This window comes from Phaseolus vulgaris, chromosome 1 (assembly GCF_000499845.2).
Source record: "Phaseolus vulgaris cultivar G19833 chromosome 1, P. vulgaris v2.0, whole genome shotgun sequence".
NCBI lineage: Eukaryota > Viridiplantae > Streptophyta > Magnoliopsida > Fabales > Fabaceae > Phaseolus > Phaseolus vulgaris.
Window position 1 is genome coordinate 38992121 of NC_023759.2, and position 16880 is coordinate 39009000.

General features: G+C 45.1%; 1 protein-coding gene across 1 annotated transcript; it reads left to right on the forward strand.

The window, feature by feature from the left end:
• The first annotated feature begins 8739 nt into the window (after positions 1-8739).
• LOC137816022 (uncharacterized) lies at positions 8740-9678 on the forward strand. The gene is made up of 2 exons (XM_068619124.1): positions 8740-9154; positions 9461-9678. Exons 1-2 carry the CDS (start codon positions 8740-8742, stop codon positions 9676-9678), a joined length of 633 nt encoding a protein of 210 aa, XP_068475225.1.
• The last annotated feature ends 7202 nt before the right edge of the window (positions 9679-16880 follow it).

Genomic DNA, 16880 nt, shown 5'->3' on the forward strand with positions numbered 1-16880 from the left:
AGAATATCAGAAGTTCAATATATTGCTCAAAGTTCTTTTGCAGGAATTGCTTCAAATTTAATCAAAGAACAACACAAGCATCAAGGATTTGTCTTCATCAAATAGGGGGAGATTGTTGAACCATGTGGTGTTCAATGTTTTGAAGAATCCAATCCTTTGAAGGATGATGAAGCCTCTGCTTTGCTTGATGCTGCTGTGCTGGTTTAAGCCTTGTTCTGGGATAGTTCAATGTTGTAATCAACCCTTAGATTAAATCTCAAAGCAATTAACATCTCAATTTTATCAAAGCAAAATGTTTTTCAAACTAAGTTGAAACAACCGATTGTTTTGTCGAAACAACCGATTGTTTACACTTAGGTGTTTTGAGAAAGTTTGAAAACTGTTTTTTGAATGGTGAATTTTGTTAAGTAACAAAACAACCGATTGATTCGAGGAGACAATCGATTGTTTGTTTTAAAACCATAACAGAAAAATTGTTTTCTTTGACTGAGCTTTAAATGCTTTAACTGAATACGCTCCAATCATTAAATGCTTTGACCAATCTGTTTTAAATGCAATTAAGAGTTTGTTAAGATTTGATAACAAACTATATTCTTAGATATATTTTGAAAAACTGTTTTTATGTTTTAAGAATCTTGAAACAAAGTTTTGATCTAAGAGTTTTTCAAAGAGTTCTGAGATTGCTTAAGAGTTGAGAGATTGATCAAGGTGCTGAATAGGATTCTGCTTGTATTGATTTCAGATATTCATCTGTAACAAGTGTAATCTTTGTAAATTGCTGAACAATTCGTTTGTGTGTTTTTGCTGAGAATGGATGTGTGTTCTTGAGGTGTTCAAGATCAACAATCTTAGTGTTGGCCAAGGAGAGTGTGTTTCTTGAGGTGTTCAAGGTCATTCTCTTGGTTGTGGTGTAAGTGATCAAGTGGTGATTGCTTAGTGGATATCCTCAGGGTTTCTGAGAAGACTGGATGTAGCTCTAGTTTGGAGTGAACCAGTATAAACAACTGTGTACAATCTCTCTATCCCTAACTCTTTAAATTCAGTTTGTTTGTTGTTTGCTGGTATAAACAACCGATTGTTTCGAAGAAACAACCGATTGTTTTTTCTAGTATTACAGTTTTGCTTGCTATTTTGGCTAACTGAATTGCTGAATCAATTGGTTTCTGAAATAAGTTCATTCTAGCTTTGAAAAGTTTGCGAAAACCCCTTTAAACAATTCACCCCCCTCTAGTTTAAAGCCATCTTTTCTAACAGGTCAATTGATGGGGACCTTAGCATCGGTCGGCCTAGCGATGGAGACCGAGATATGTGATTAGTTGTACGGCCTTCACCGGTACACTTTCTCCTAGGCTCAATGATGATTAATCTGAACAGTCTTTGAGAGTAATGTAACGGTCGGGCTTTCCAAGGTACGACGTGACGACTAGGCTTCCCAATGCCTGACGTAACGTCTGACGGCGCATGAACGGATGATATGATATGCATTAATGATGGGTTTATTAGCGTCAATCGATGAAGACCGTTGGATCGAGGGAGATCTAACGGTTGAGATTGTTGTGACACTTAATTCCCGAGACCCTCAAGGGCTATAAATAGTGGTCCCAACAGTGTTGAGACACTGCACTACTATTCTGATCTTTGCTCCGAGACCCAAACATTCCTCGTCCTCATGAGTTGCTTTCTTCGTCTTTTAAAATGTTAGTTATGAATTCTTTGTCTCGTCTTACCTCTTCTTCTTTGGATCCCCCTTCTCCTTGTCCTTTGAGTCCTTCGTCTTTTTCGTCCTTTTCATCTTTTTCTTTCAACTCCTCCACAACCAAGCCTATCTTGATCGGTGCAATCCAAGTGTTGTATCCTGTGGAGAATGTGGCTAGGGGGGACGACCCAGGATGTGTTGTCAACGGGTCAGGTTCCCTTGATCAAGTCATCTCCCTTCTGGAGCTTGATTGGGTGGATCCTAAGGTGACTATGATCACCTCTGCCTTTAGGATCGGGATCTCTGTTTCAAAATTTTTGGAAAGGGTCCCAATTTTGAAGGCAGATGCTAGCCTTGATCTTCTGACCGTTGAACCTTGCTTGCCGACCGAGACTATATGTCTGGATCGATCTCCTATTGAGCCACCTTTCTTCTATATGTATTCTTGTTTATTCAAAAACTGACACATTTCCTTACCTTTTGATAATTTCATAATGGGCGTCCTTTAGGCGCTCAACATGGCTCCTTCACAGCTTCACCCGAATACTTGGGTGTCCATCCAGGACTTCCGCCTGATATGTGACATTTGTCACCTGTATCCTTCCCTTTCATCTTTTTTAAGTTTTTATACTTCCCACCCGTCCGAGCCTGTTATCTGGCATTCGCTGATCAGTCGGGCGGGTAATATTTTGTTCAGCTTATACACCACATCGTACAAAAACTTCAAAGAAATTTTTTTCAAGGTTTTTATCCGACCGGAGGGCATGCCGTATTACTTTGATGAAGGTGGTCGGTCGAGGTTTCCTATGTTTTGAACTGGGAAGCCTCTAAAGTTCAAGGAATGACCTCGTCCGACCCCGAGTGTCGAGGAGCAAGAGATTTTCTCTATCTTTGATAAGCTCCCACGAAAACTACCTACACGGAAACTGCTGACTGTGTATGCGTCGTCACACCACTGAGCGACCTTTAAGGGTATGCTAATTTTCTTTAACCTTGATCGGATATCAAGTATTCAACTAATGCTTTTCTTATTGATGCAGAAATCATGAAAGAGGAAGTTCCTTAGTCCAACAACCTGATCGATGCCTTCAAGGAGAGGGTTGCACAAAGGAGAGGTCGTCCGAGCATGGAGGCCTTGGCTGCTAGCAGGTCGTCGGTTGCTCGTGCCAGTCCCTCCGACAAGAGCAAGAAAAGGCTGAGGGAGGGGGGTAACATAGCGATGACTACCTGCTCCCGGGCACAATGCCGACACCCCCTCCTCCGTGCCACTCCCCCATCAACATCGACTCTTCGCCGACCGATGACTTCAATCGACCCATCCCTCCTACCGTTATCGAGCCTACCCATAGTTCTCGAGGTTGCCCCTATCGGTACTGGAGGTGACTTGTAATTTGTCAAAGGGGTCAAGATCGGTCTGACCCCGTCCATGCAGGAGCTGATTCGGGATGTCCCCGATGACGACTTGATCCAAGGCAGTATCGACATGATCTGCCGAGGGCTTGTCTTGGCCTGGCTAGGTAAGGACGTCCGGGGCCACCGAGTAGAGGAGATCTCTCGGCTCGAGCACAAGTTGGCCAAGACTTCGGGAAACTTGAGGAAATCTCTTGAGGTGAACACCGCCTATGAGGAGAGACTCGTTAAGGAGATTGTCGAGCAGGAGATCACGGAAGGTCGAGCGGAGGGATCAGGAAAGGGCGGTTAAGATCGCCCAACTGAAGAATGCCTTGGAGGAGGCTAGCAGAAGGAACTCGGTGCTAGAGACCAAGTACTCTGAGTTGCGGGCCAAGAAGGAGGTGGTCGAGGCGGACTTGGATAAAAATATAGATGATACTTTGGTAATACTGAGCCAAAGCTTCTTTCAGGCCGTCCACCAGGTCGTTCGCCAGGCCAACGTCTTCTACAATGTTCCACCACCATCTGGCGACTTTGACCACAATATGGACAAGTTTGAGGGTCAGATCTTGTCGAGCAGTGAGGTGCAGGCCTTGAAGAGTGCAACTCAACCTGTGCCAACCGAGGGTGCTGAAGACGAAGACCAATGAGTCTTAGGCTTTAGTTTTTTTATTTCCTTCAGTCAGGATGTGGCCCTTTACTGCTTATCCTTTGAGGTCGGGGTGTGACCTCCTTCTTGTTTGCTTTTTAATGAATCAGTCGTTCCTTCATATATGCTATCTTATTTGAACAAATAAATTTAACAAGTTAAGTAATCGGTCGAGGTAACTTAATTGAACAAGTAAAGTAATCAGTCAGAGTAACTTAATTGAGCAAATAAATTGAACAAGTTAAGTAATTGGTCTGATTGCTTTTATTGTGGATGGTTCAAGGTTTCGACAGGGTATGTCGGTTAAGACTACGTCCTTGGCCGAACCAAGGCTTCAAAGTATGGGTAGGGTATGCCAGTTAAAGCTACGTCCTTAACTACACCAAGTTTTTATGGTGGCGGCAGGGTATGTCGGTTAAGGCTACGTCCTTGATCGAACCGAGCCTTCTAGGTACTGGTAGGGTATGTCGGTTAAGGCTACATCCTTGACCAAATCAAGTCTTCTAGGTATTGGCAGGGTATGTCGGTTAGGGCTATGTCATTGACTGAACCAAGTCTTTTAGGTATCGGTAGGGTATTCCGATTAGAGCTACATCCTTGACCGAACCAAGTTTTCTAGGTATCGTTAGGGTATACCAGTTAGGGCTACATCTTTGACCGAACTGAGCATTTGAAAGATGCATGAATTTGAGTTAAAATTGCCCAAAATTGAAGAGAAACGCCTCATTAAAACCTGTTTGACTGAAAACTCTCCTTAGGGAAAAAATGGTCGGGTGAGGAAAAGGTGCGTAAGTTTTATTGTTTGTTTAACTATAATAAAATTTGAGGTGTGTGGCATTCCACGTTCTCGATATAATTTTTTTCTGATAGCCACTCTAAGTGGTACGTCCCCCAACTGCAACCTCTCGGACCCGGAAAGGGCCTTCCCAATTGGATGAGAACTTGCCATCATTCTTCCTTGCTTCGTTTCTCATTCTCCATACAAGATCTCCCTTCTGAAAGCTCCTCGGTCGTACCTTTGTATTGTATCGCCTTGCCGCTCAAAGTTAGCACACGATCTCTCCAATTTTTCTCTTGTCGCAGAGCTCGTTTAGTAGATCTAGGCCGACCGAAAGACACTCCTGATTCAGAGTCAGATCAAATAGTTGCCTTCGGATGGCAGGCTCACCTACCTCGACCAGGATCATAGCTTTGACTTCGTACGTTAGGTTGTAGGGTGTTTCTTGTGCGAACGTCTGGGGGTGCAGCGATATGCCTACAGGATTTCTAGCAACTCCTCGGTCCATCGGCCATTCGCTTTGCCTAGCCGCTTCTTAAACTTGTTCAGGATGACCTTGCAGCTTTAGCTTGCTCGTTGGTCTGGGGATGCTCAATCGAGCTGGTTATTGACTTGATACCGAGGTCCTCGTAGAAAGACTGTAGTCCTCGATCGATGAACTGTCGACCGTTATCAGTTATTATAGTGTGCGACACTCCGAATCGACATACAATACTTCGCCATAAAATGTTTTGCACGTTCTTGGCCAAGATGGATGCGAGTGGTTCGGCCTCGATCCATTTGGTGAAGTAGTCGACTCCAACTAGGAGAAATTTTGCCTGCCCCTTCCCCGGGGTGAAGGGACCAATGATGTGCATTCCCCAAATGGTGAACTGCCATGGGGATGTCATACTATGCAGTGCTTCTGGCTTAAGGTAGTGCAAGGGGCTACCGAAACCAACAAAGCTCGCTCACAAAAAATTGAATCGGAGAGAGCAGCAAAGCAACGTTGCGCACCCAATCAACCCATGCATCCCCCCCATTGTAGACAATGTTGGACGCCATGCCTCCAACCGCCTCCACCTCGTCATCGGCCGTCAACTCCAACAAAGTGGAGAAACCGCCAACGCCTCCATGATACGCATGCGGTGTGATATCTCCAGAAAGTGTCATCGCCTGCTCTGGATGTGAACCGCAAGCAGTAGAGACGCCGCTCTGACCCTCCGCAACGCCTAATTGTGCGCTCGCAACCATTAGCACCGCCGCATGGCTCTGCCATGTCCGCTGGAAGTGAACCATGATCATCAACGTTGGCATGCACCTCTCTTTGTGCGGATAATCCTGAGTGCTCTGCCACGTCAACCCTAAGTCAAATTCCAGTTGTTTGACTCACCCAACTCCATTTGCGCAGGTGGGCCTGAATTGGCCCAATACAAATTAGGTCATCAGACCACTCCTATTTCTGGCTCATAAAAGTCTCATTAATGCCTAGGTGGCCATAAGACTTTCCATCTGATACATCTCCACTACAATAACTACCCTTTTCTTTTGTTCCCAATGCACCATTTAAGCTTTTCCATACTAGCCAAGATATCGCTACTGCTCATGACCAAAGCACCCTAACGCTTCCTCAATTCCCTTCACCTCTTTCCCTTCTCCATAATCAGAGCACTCAAACTCAAGAAATGCATCACCGACATTAAAACCTGAACCAGCCTTAGAGTCACCCTTTCAAGACGCACCCCAAATATTATGGATGCACTGCAGCACAGAATCCGAAAGGACACTTTCTTCTTCTATGGAAATCTGGCACAGAGTATCATTGATCCGAACCCGCTTCACCCAATATTGCTCACCTCCCAATGGTATTCTGACACACAAACGAACGTACTTTAAGACTTCCTTTGCCACACATGCCTCAACAACCTCCACAAAAGTTCCTACATGGTTCCCAATTCTTTCAAAACACTCACTGCTCCAAAGTGCCAGTGGAATACCTCTGCACCTAACCCAAACAATCTTGTCTTTGACCACGAAGCTAACATCCCACGAAACTAAAGAATTAAAAACTCCTTCCAACCGGTAGGCGCCGTACGACCGAATATGCACATTAAACAATATAAATGAAATAAATTACGTGGCTGTATTTGAATGGGTCAAAGACATTTTCACCAGCAATCCCTTAATATCAGGAAGCCACTACCCACGACCCAGAGACCACTATGCAGACCACTATGCATGTCTTCAGCAACTGCCTACTGGACCTACACGAACCAAGGCCCAAGAAGGGGATAAGAGAAGGATCTCTAGAGGGGGAAAAGGTACGTTTTTAATCTATCTAAAACACTGAGAAAGGAAGAGCACTGACTTGAGCGTCGGAGTACAATCGCAGGTACCCCCGCCGACCGGACGTGCATACGCGCATAGGAGAAAGGACTAGAAGAATTAAGCAACTGCTGGACAACAACAACTAGGTACTGACATGGAACAACATCACTCTGGCCCTGACGTCCACACAGGTACAATTGGCGCCCACCGTGGGGCCCGAATAATCTCTGGCCCCCCACAAGGATTTCGGCAACGATGGTGTCTACAACAGATAACAACAACTCTACGGAAAGTCAAATGGCGGTGTTACAAATTCTCCAAGCCCAAATGCAGGAACTACTAAAGAAAGGGACTGCAGACCAGATACGCTATGAGGAAGAACGGCGCCAACAAGCAGAAGAAATGACTCAACTGAAAGAACAAAACAACAGGTTGCTCCGAAAACTCGAAGACTCTGAGAGGGAAGGACATTCCCACGCTCCAACTCCACCCCCTCATCCATATGGAACAAAGATGACCACCCCGCAAACTCAGACCCAGGTAGTCCGTCACACTTCACCCACACAGCACACTCATCAAAGTGTCAAAAGTGTCGTATTCCGCAGGTCGGCAAATCCAAGAGGTCATCCCTTTACGGACGATATCATCGCAACACCTCTCCCTGACAAATGGAGGGGTTTAACGATGAAACTATACGATGGCTCCATTGATCCAGACGAACACCTGAACATTTTCAGGACGCAAATGACGCTGTACACTGTGGAACACACGGTATGGTGTAAGGTATTTCCCACTTCACTCAAAGAAGGACCTCTCGGATGGTTTACCGAACTCCCACCAAACTCCGTGGACAACTTTGAAATGTTGGAGACAAAATTTATCACTTAATACACCACTAGCAGGCCCCATCGCACGTCCTCCATGTCTCTCCTCCACGTCAGGCAAGAATGGGGAGAATCATTAAGAACCTTCATGGATAGGTTCAGCAGGGTGTGTATGGGGATCAGGAATTTAAACCCTGAGATTGCAATGCATCACCTGATCTCGGCCATACTCCCAGGTCGATTCACCGATAGCTTGATAAAGCGACCGCCGCATAATATGGATGAATTAAGGACCAGAGCCACCAAATTCATGCAGATAGAATAGCACATAGAGTATCACAGGAAGACACTGGTGGAAAATATGGAGAGAAATAGAGACGTCCGCATCCATCCGAAGACGAACGAACGAGGGCCTCGTTTCCAGAACAAAGGCCCCCATTTCCATAGCTATACCCCGCTGACTGTACCTATAGGGAAGGTACTGGACGAAGCCTTAAAAACTGACTTAATCCCGACGTTAAAGCAAGCACAAACACCTCCCAACGCGGATACAGCTAAGCGTTGTCAGTATCACCGTAATTACGGCCATTCAACCGAAGGCTGTCAGGCGTTGAAGGATAAGATAGAAGAACTCGTCCAGGCCGGCCACCTCCACAAGTTTGTGAAAACAGTGGCACCTACACCGCGGTCACCCCAACGTGATGAGGACTTCACTAAGGACAGAGCACGATCTGGGCGACGAGACGACCGAAACGATCGAAATCGCACGAACCGAAGAAGAAGGAGTGAAAGTCCGGTCAGACGGACAAGGCCTCGAAGTGAAAGCCCAGATCGCAGAAGCCGAACTAAACAGAAAGTTTGAGAAGTCATTAACACAATTGTCGGACCTGTGTCGCTCGACGCTCCTCCTCAAGAAATCAATTACATTGCGGGCGGATTCGCAGGAGGAGGATGTTCTAATTCAGCCAGGAAGAGACATTTAAGGGCTATTCAGTCCGTTCATTCGGCATCTGTACATCGCCGACCGCATATCCCACCTATCACCTTCACGGACGCAGACTTCACCGCAATTGATCCCGCTCAGGATGACCCCATGGTCATTACGGTGGAGATAGATAAGTTCGCAATTGCTAAAGTCCTTGTCGACCAAGGAAGCTCGGTCGATATCTTGTACTGTGAAACCTTTAAGAAAATGAATATTTCAGAATCGGAGATACAGCCTTACGACGAACAGATAGTCGGGTTTTCAGGGGAACGAGTAGATACTAGAGGGTATATTGACCTATTCACCACTTTTGGTGATGATTATCTCAGCAAAACCATCAATGTCCGATATTTGTTGGTCAATGCTAATACGTCCTACAATATACTCCTCGGTCGTCCCTCCATAAACAGGTTAAAGGCTATCGTTTCCACTCCTCATTTGGCTATGAAGTTCCCTTCCGTGAATGGAGATATTGCAACGGTGCACGTAGACCAGAAGACAACACGAGAATGCTACGTGGCCAGTCTGAAAGTCGAGCTGACCCGACGATTATATAAGACAACGGCCGATCGCTCCCCAGAGAGAAGAGGTCGGTCGCCAGAGAGGCGCCCCAGAAGAGTGAGCTCCCGAAGGCACTTGGTGGCCCTTGTGGACCTAGATCCTCGATTGGACGGCCCTCGTATGGAAGTAGACGAGGACTTACAACCTATATTCCTCCGGGATTAAGACCGCAAAACTTACATGGGCACTTCCCTCAAGCCGAACGACCGAGATTTGATCAATAGAACATTGATGAAAAACGTTGACCTATTCGCCTGGACTGCTGCAGATATGCCCGGGGTGAAACCCGATGTTATTACTCATCGTCTATCCGTGTACGAAGAAGCTAGGCCGGTCTCCCAGAAGAAAAGGAAGTTGGGGGAGGAACGACGTAAAGCCGCCCGGGAGGAAACCGAAAAGCTTGTACAAGCTGGCTTTATTCAAGAGGCCCATTACACCACGTGGTTAGCCAATGTGGTAATGGTTAAAAAGGCAAATGGAAAGTGACGAATGTGTGTCGACTACACGGACCTTAACAAAGCTTGTCCGAAAGATTCATACCCATTGCCGACTATCGATCGGCTAGTAGACGGAGCGGCCGGCCATCAGATACTCAGCTTTTTAGACGCATATTCCGGATATAATCAAATCCAGATGCACCCGAAAGACAAGGAGAAAACAGCCTTTCGCATAGACTCTAACAATTTTTATTATGAGGTTATGCCGTTCGGCCTGAAAAACGCTGGAGCCACTTACCAGTGCTTGATGGACCATGTCTTCCATGACATGATCGGACAGAATGTCGAAGTATACGTCGATGATATCGTGGTTAAGTCGAACTCCTGTGACCAACACATTTCAGATTTGAAAGAAGTCTTTCAAGCTTTGCGCAAATACCATATGCGTCTAAATCCTGAGAAATGCGCGTTCGGCGTAGAAGGAGGAAAATTCTTAGGATTCATGCTCACTCACCGGGGCATAGAGGCAAATCCTGAAAAGTGTAAAGCCATCGCAGAAATGCGGAGTCCCAGCAGTCTTAAAGAGATCCAACGACTCATCGGTCGTTTTACCTCTCTGTCTCGTTTCGTACCTAAACTTGCCGAACGAATGAGGCCCATCATTAAACTGCTAAAAAAGACAACCAAATTTGAATGGACGTCCGAATGCAAGCAAAACTTCCTCCGACTAAAGGCATTTTTAGCTTCTCCACCGGTCATCCAAAAACCAAACACACGAGAGCCTATCATAGTCTATCTGGCTGTCTCTAGCGAAGCAGTAAGTTCGGTCCTTGTGCAAGAGATACAAGCAGAAGAACGACCGGTGTATTTCGTGGGCCGTGTGCTACATGGCGCGGAAATCAGATACCAAATGGTTGAGAAGGTGGCATTGGCCCTAATCATCACCGCACGACGAATGCGGATGTATTTTCAGAATCATCGCATCATAGTTAGAACCAACTATCCCATTATGAAGATTTTGACTAAACCCGACCTGGCCGGACGTATGATAGGATGGGCGATCGAACTATCAGAATTTCATGTCGAATACCAGCCGAGGGGCGCAATCAAGTCCCAAGCCCTCACAGACTTTGCATCAGAACTCACCCCGCAACCGACCGAGGAAGAGGAACCTACATGGGTGTTGTATGTGGACGGTTCTTCAAACAACCGCTCGTGTGGAGCAGGAGTGGTGTTGGAAGGGCCAGGCGAGATTGTCATTGAACAGGCAATGAAGTTTGAATTCAAGACTTCGAACAACCAGGCAGAATATGAAGCTATCATTGCCGGCCTACATTTGGCTATGGAGTTAGAAATAACCAAATTGATTTGCAAAAGTGACTCTCGGCTGGTCATCGGGCAACTCACAGAAGAGTATGATGTAAGGGAAAATTTACTTCAGCAGTATTACCATTTTGTGAAAAACCTCTTAAATAGGTTCGGGGAAGTATCATTCCAACACGTCCGGAGAGAAAACAACACTCGGGCGGACACTCTCTCACGATTGGCCACTGTCAAGCAAAAGGGAGTCCATCGGTCGGTCATAAATGTGACCCTGAATAAACCAAGTGTCGGTGTGGAGGAATGCCTGACGACCAACACTCAACCTAACTGGATGACCCCCATCAAACAATACCTGACAGAAGGAATATGTGACCCGCACTTGGAGAAAACAATGAAACAGCAGGTTGCCAGGTATATTCTTATTGATCAAGACCTCTACAGGAGAGGTTATTCTCGTCCTCTACTAAAATGTCTGAATCCTGACCAAATTACCTATGTGATGACCGAGTTACATGAAGGAATATGTGGAACTCACTCGGGAGCACGAACCATGGCTGCTAAAGTACTCAGGGCCGGATACTACTGGCCGACCGTACAAGGAGACTGCACAGAATTCGTTCGGAAATGCTTGAAATGTCAGGAATACGAAAATATATCGCATGAAAAACCGGAAAACTTGCATTACATTCTATCTCCCTGGCCGTTCGTGAAATGGGGGATGGACATCATCAGACCCTTTTCACCTGGCAAGGGACAATGCAAATTCCTGTTAGTCGGCATTGACTACTTCACTAAGTGGATCGAGGCCGAACCCTTGACAGCCATCACTGCTCGTAACGTCCAAAATTTTGTATGGAAGAATATCTTCTGCAGGTTCGGCCTACCTCAAGTTATTATAACAGACAACGGCCGACAGTTCACCGACCGAGGGTTAGCAGAGTTTTACGAGAAACTCCATATCAAACACATCACAAGCTCGGTGGAGCATCCGCAAACCAACGGTCAAGCCGAGGCCGCCAACAAAGTCATTCTTAACGAACTTAAAAAGAGACTCGGTCCAGCTAAGGGAAATTGGACTGAAGAACTTTTGGAAGTCCTCTGGGCCTATCGTTGTACACCGCAATCAACAACTCAGGAAACACCTTATAGCCTGACGTATGACACCGAAGCTATGATTCCGGTCGAGATAGGCGAGCCTTCCCTACGTCGACAGACATTAGATCTGGACTTGAACAAAGAAAGTCTACTGGTCGGCCTCGACCTCATTAATGAATTAAGAGACAAGTGCAGGATACGAGAAGAGGCATGCAAGCTACGTGCGGCACGACGATATAACTCAAAGGTGAAGCCACGAAATTTTCAGAAAGGAGATTTAGTTTGACGCATGCACAGTGATGCCTGGAAGGAAGGAGGGAAGTTTGCAAGTAACTGGGAAGGACCATTCCGCATCGCCGACACAGCAGTCGGAGGAGCATATCACTTAGAACATTTATCAGGAAAATCTGTACCGAGAACATGGAATGCCACGCATCTCAAATTCTATTACAGTTGATAAATGAAAATCAGTGTACTTTTTCCTCGCTCGGTCGTTTTATCCCTAAGGAGGGTTTTCGACCGAGAAGGTTTTAACGAGGCACTTTAAAAACTAAACATCTTTGTCTCTACTTAACATCTTTTTAAACCGTTCGTTCGGTCAGAATCATATTTACAACCTAAACGATGTTCACCTATCGTTGGTCAGAGATTAATAATCTTAAGTTATCAATAAACCGTTCGTTCGGTCAGAATCATATTTACAACCTAAACGTTGTTCACCTATCATTGGTCAGAAATTAATAATCTTAAGTTATTAATTAACCGTTCGTTCAGTCAGAATCGTTTTGATAACCTACACGTTGTTCACCTATCGTTGATCAGAAATTAATAATCTTACGTTATTAATTAACCGATCGTTCGGTCAGAGTCACATTGACAACCTAAACGTTGTTCACCTATCGTATTAATAATCTTACGTCGGTTAGAATCAATGATGTTAATAAACCATTCGTTCGGTCAGTTGGTAGCCAGATGTCGAGAAAATTGAACGCTCGGTCAGAATGATTTTCATAAACGACGATCTATGACTCAACCGTAGAACTTTATTCGTTTGGAAGCAGATATAAACAAGCATGCATATAAAATCAAACGCGAACGCATACATACATATGGTCGAGAGTATACAGACAACTGTTCAAGCGTAAGTTCAAGTACTAAAACATAAAAAGACAAATTGTTTTTAACCCACAGCCCGGGTCCAGACATGTTCCGAATTAGATAATGTCGATGGTCTCGTCCGGTTGTGCAATGTCAGTCGGAGGTTCCTCCATGACCTGACCGGTGTCATCAGCATCTTCCCCAAGCGGCACAAGGCGACCGTTCACAACATCCTTGCCAAGATCGTATCGTGAGTCATCGGCCGATATACCATGAAAAAAGGCCGCCTGGCGAAGACCTTGATTGAAGCTTTCTTCGTTAATGCGCAGCATGAAACCTTGATACTTCTCGATTTCAACATTGAGAGACTCCTTCTCAGTCGTTAGATCAGCTTTCTCTTGAACAAGCTCATCCCGTTCGGCCGTCAGCTTAGTAACCATGGCCTTCAACGTTTCTTGTTCTTCTTTAATCATCTGCGCCTCCCTCTCTTTCTCCTTCTGACAGGCATCAACATCCTGCAACGCCTTTTTTAAAGCCTGGGATGATTCGTTTAGTTTGGTCCTCAATCTCGGAATCACGACCGACTCAGCTCTCTTCAGCTCATCCCCAATGGCTCGTCTCACCACAGCCGCCCGACACTGGAGTTCCACCATCTCTTCGATCAGGTGTAATGTAGGTACAACAGCCAGTATACCTTCATCCTCGGGTAGAAGATCAAACTGCATGGTCGGAGCAACCCTAAGGCCTAGTCCGAGCATGCTAACCGGCTTGCCACCAGATGAGGTACCCACCTCCAATTTTTGAACCTTGGACGAACGTCCTCTCTTCTTGTTCGCAGGTGGCGCAACAGCAGTCTCGGGCGGCACCACCTCTATAGCAGCTGGCTTCGGTACAATACCAGTGGCAGGAGAAATCTTACGATCCTCGGCCTGCTTCTTCAGATTCTTCATGAGCTTGCTCAGACTCGGATCCATCCTTAAAATAATGCCTACATAAAACAAACCATTAAAACGCAACCCCACAGCAAAGCGACCGACAGCAATTAAATACACATACCAGTTAAATTTGCCCACTTTTTGGACGACCCATACAAGGCTATCAGCTCTCGGGTGGGCAGCCTACAAGGTAACCGGTCGATAACTAATATAATCTCCTTATCAAAAGGTGTTAATGAATGCAACAATTGGTTATCGAGCTGGAAAGGTTTCTCGGTCCAATGGAAAGGAAACTTAGTTGTCCCATCAACATTATAAAAGAGATCACGGCCATCAGGCTCCACAAAAATCTTGAAGTAATTATCTTTAAAAAATTTATACGACGTGGTGTATGGAGCAAACCGAACATTACCCGACTGACTGATCAACGACAACCAACTCACAGGGGTGCCCGGATACGTATTATAATAATACAAAAACGACTGCGGGGTAGGATTAAGCCTAAAGACTCGACATATAATTCGAAAAGCTTGGAGAATCGCCCACGAGTTGGGATGCAACTGTGTAGGCGCAACATTGAGAGTCCGAAGGACTCCCATGGTAAAGTCATCAAAAGGAAAGGTCACGTGTAAACTAGAAAAGAAGGTACTATATACAAAAAAGAAATCATGCGGCGCGTTCTCCCGACAGTGACAGACACGGTCGGTCACACCGCAAACGTCTGCAGTTAACGCTTCACTCGGACAATCAGACTCTACAAAACCAGGGTTGGCAGAAAAGAACTTATCTAAGTCATCAGCCGTTTTAATTTTCGTGGAAATATTAAGGATAGACGGATCGACCCAATCGTAACTCGGGCCTTCCGAAGACTCACTCGCGCCACCAGAAGCGGTGCGAGTCAAAGACGAATCTACGCTATTAGAAGACTCTACAGAGGACGGCATTACTAACCTAGGCAGACGACGCTGGGCAGCAAAACTCAACGACAGACTCGGCGCTCGGAACAGATAGCACAAGGTTCAGAGAGTAGATGTAAGCCCTTCATTTTTCAAGCGAAAAACTATTTATAGGCACGAAATTTCCCCAGCAAACGCCCAACACCGTTGGATTGTCCTTAATCCAACGGTTGAACTCACTCGACATTCGAAACGACACCAAATCGCAACCGTTGAGACCATCAGATGTGACAATACGCGCCCAAACGGCGGCTCTGCCAAACGTCACATCTTTGCAACGCATTTAAGAAAAACCAGCTATTAAGCACTATCTCGAAATCCCCATCCATTTTGCACGACTCTTCGGCCAATGATACCCTCGAGCCTGGGGGCAAGTGTACCGGTAGGCGCCGTACGACCGAATATGCACATTAAACAATATAAATGAAATAAATTACGTGGCTGTATTTGAATGGGTCAAAGACATTTTCACCAGCAATCCCTTAATATCAGGAAGCCACTACCCACGACCCAGAGACCACTATGCAGACCACTATGCATGTCTTCAGCAACTGCCTACTGGACCTACACGAACCAAGGCCCAAGAAGGGGGATAAGAGAAGGATCTCTAGAGGGGGAAAAGGTACGTTTGTAATCTATCTAAAACACTGAGAAAGGAAGAGCACTGACTTGAGCGTCGGAGTACAATCGCAGGTACCCCCGCCGACCGGACGTGCATACGCGCATAGGAGAAAGGACTAGAAGAATTAAGCAACTGCTGGACAACAACAACTAGGTACTGACGTGGAACAACATCACTCTGGCCCTGACGTCCACACAGGTACAGAATACCTCTGCACCTAACCCAAACAATCTTGTCTTTCACCACGAAGCTAAAGAATTAAAAACTCCTTCCAACCGGTCCTTGTTTTTCGCAATTGACTTCTGAATGACACTCTCTTCTTCACAAGATAAGAGCACGTACTTTTCTCCTAAATATCTTAATCTTACAAAATTAAAACCTCCCAAAATCTTCCAACAAAACAGTCCTTTAGCCACCTAGTAAAATCCACCTTGACCCTAACATAAACTGTTTTGTCTTCTGAAGTCTGTTGAAAAGAATCTGCTCATTCGTTCTTAACAACCTGTGCGAAAGAACAACTAATAGGTTTTCAAATCTTCATGGGCTCTTGCCTCTGAACAGAATTTCCAACCACCTTAGGAACCACTCTTTTGTTGTACTTGGGTCTATTCACCTGCAATTTCCAAGTGTAAATCCAAATTGAATCCAACTTTCTCTCCAAAACATTGGCATCCACCACCCCTTGAAACCTAACGAACCCAAAACATTGCTTTCTTGTGTCAACCCTACCAAGAATAAAAACATCTTCGACTCTTCCCCACCTCTAAAAGATTCTCCATAAATCTCTTTCCTTAAACTTATTTGGAAAGTTTGTGAAGAAAAAAGTTTCAACAGACATATCTCAGCGGGCCTAAGCTTAAATCAACTCCACATTACTTCAATGTAAAATTAACAATACTAACTAGTGTTAAATAAAGTTGTATTAAGTGAACATGACTTCTATAGTCTTCTTCGCTGAATCAAAATTATGTTGTGCCTTAATGATTTTTTATGAAAATTTTTGCACTGAATTGAAATTGAGTTTGAGAATAGCGACTTCTTAAATATTAAAATTGTGTTCCATTTACATAATTTTTTTCAAATATACTTATTCCGGAAAATTTGGTGCAAAATTGCTCTAAACAAAAAAAAGAAAAAACTACTTCGTAAAGGAACAAAAGTCTAAATTTATTTTCCGTTCATTGGATGGTAATGGTAATGTGATTGGGCAAAGTCATTATGG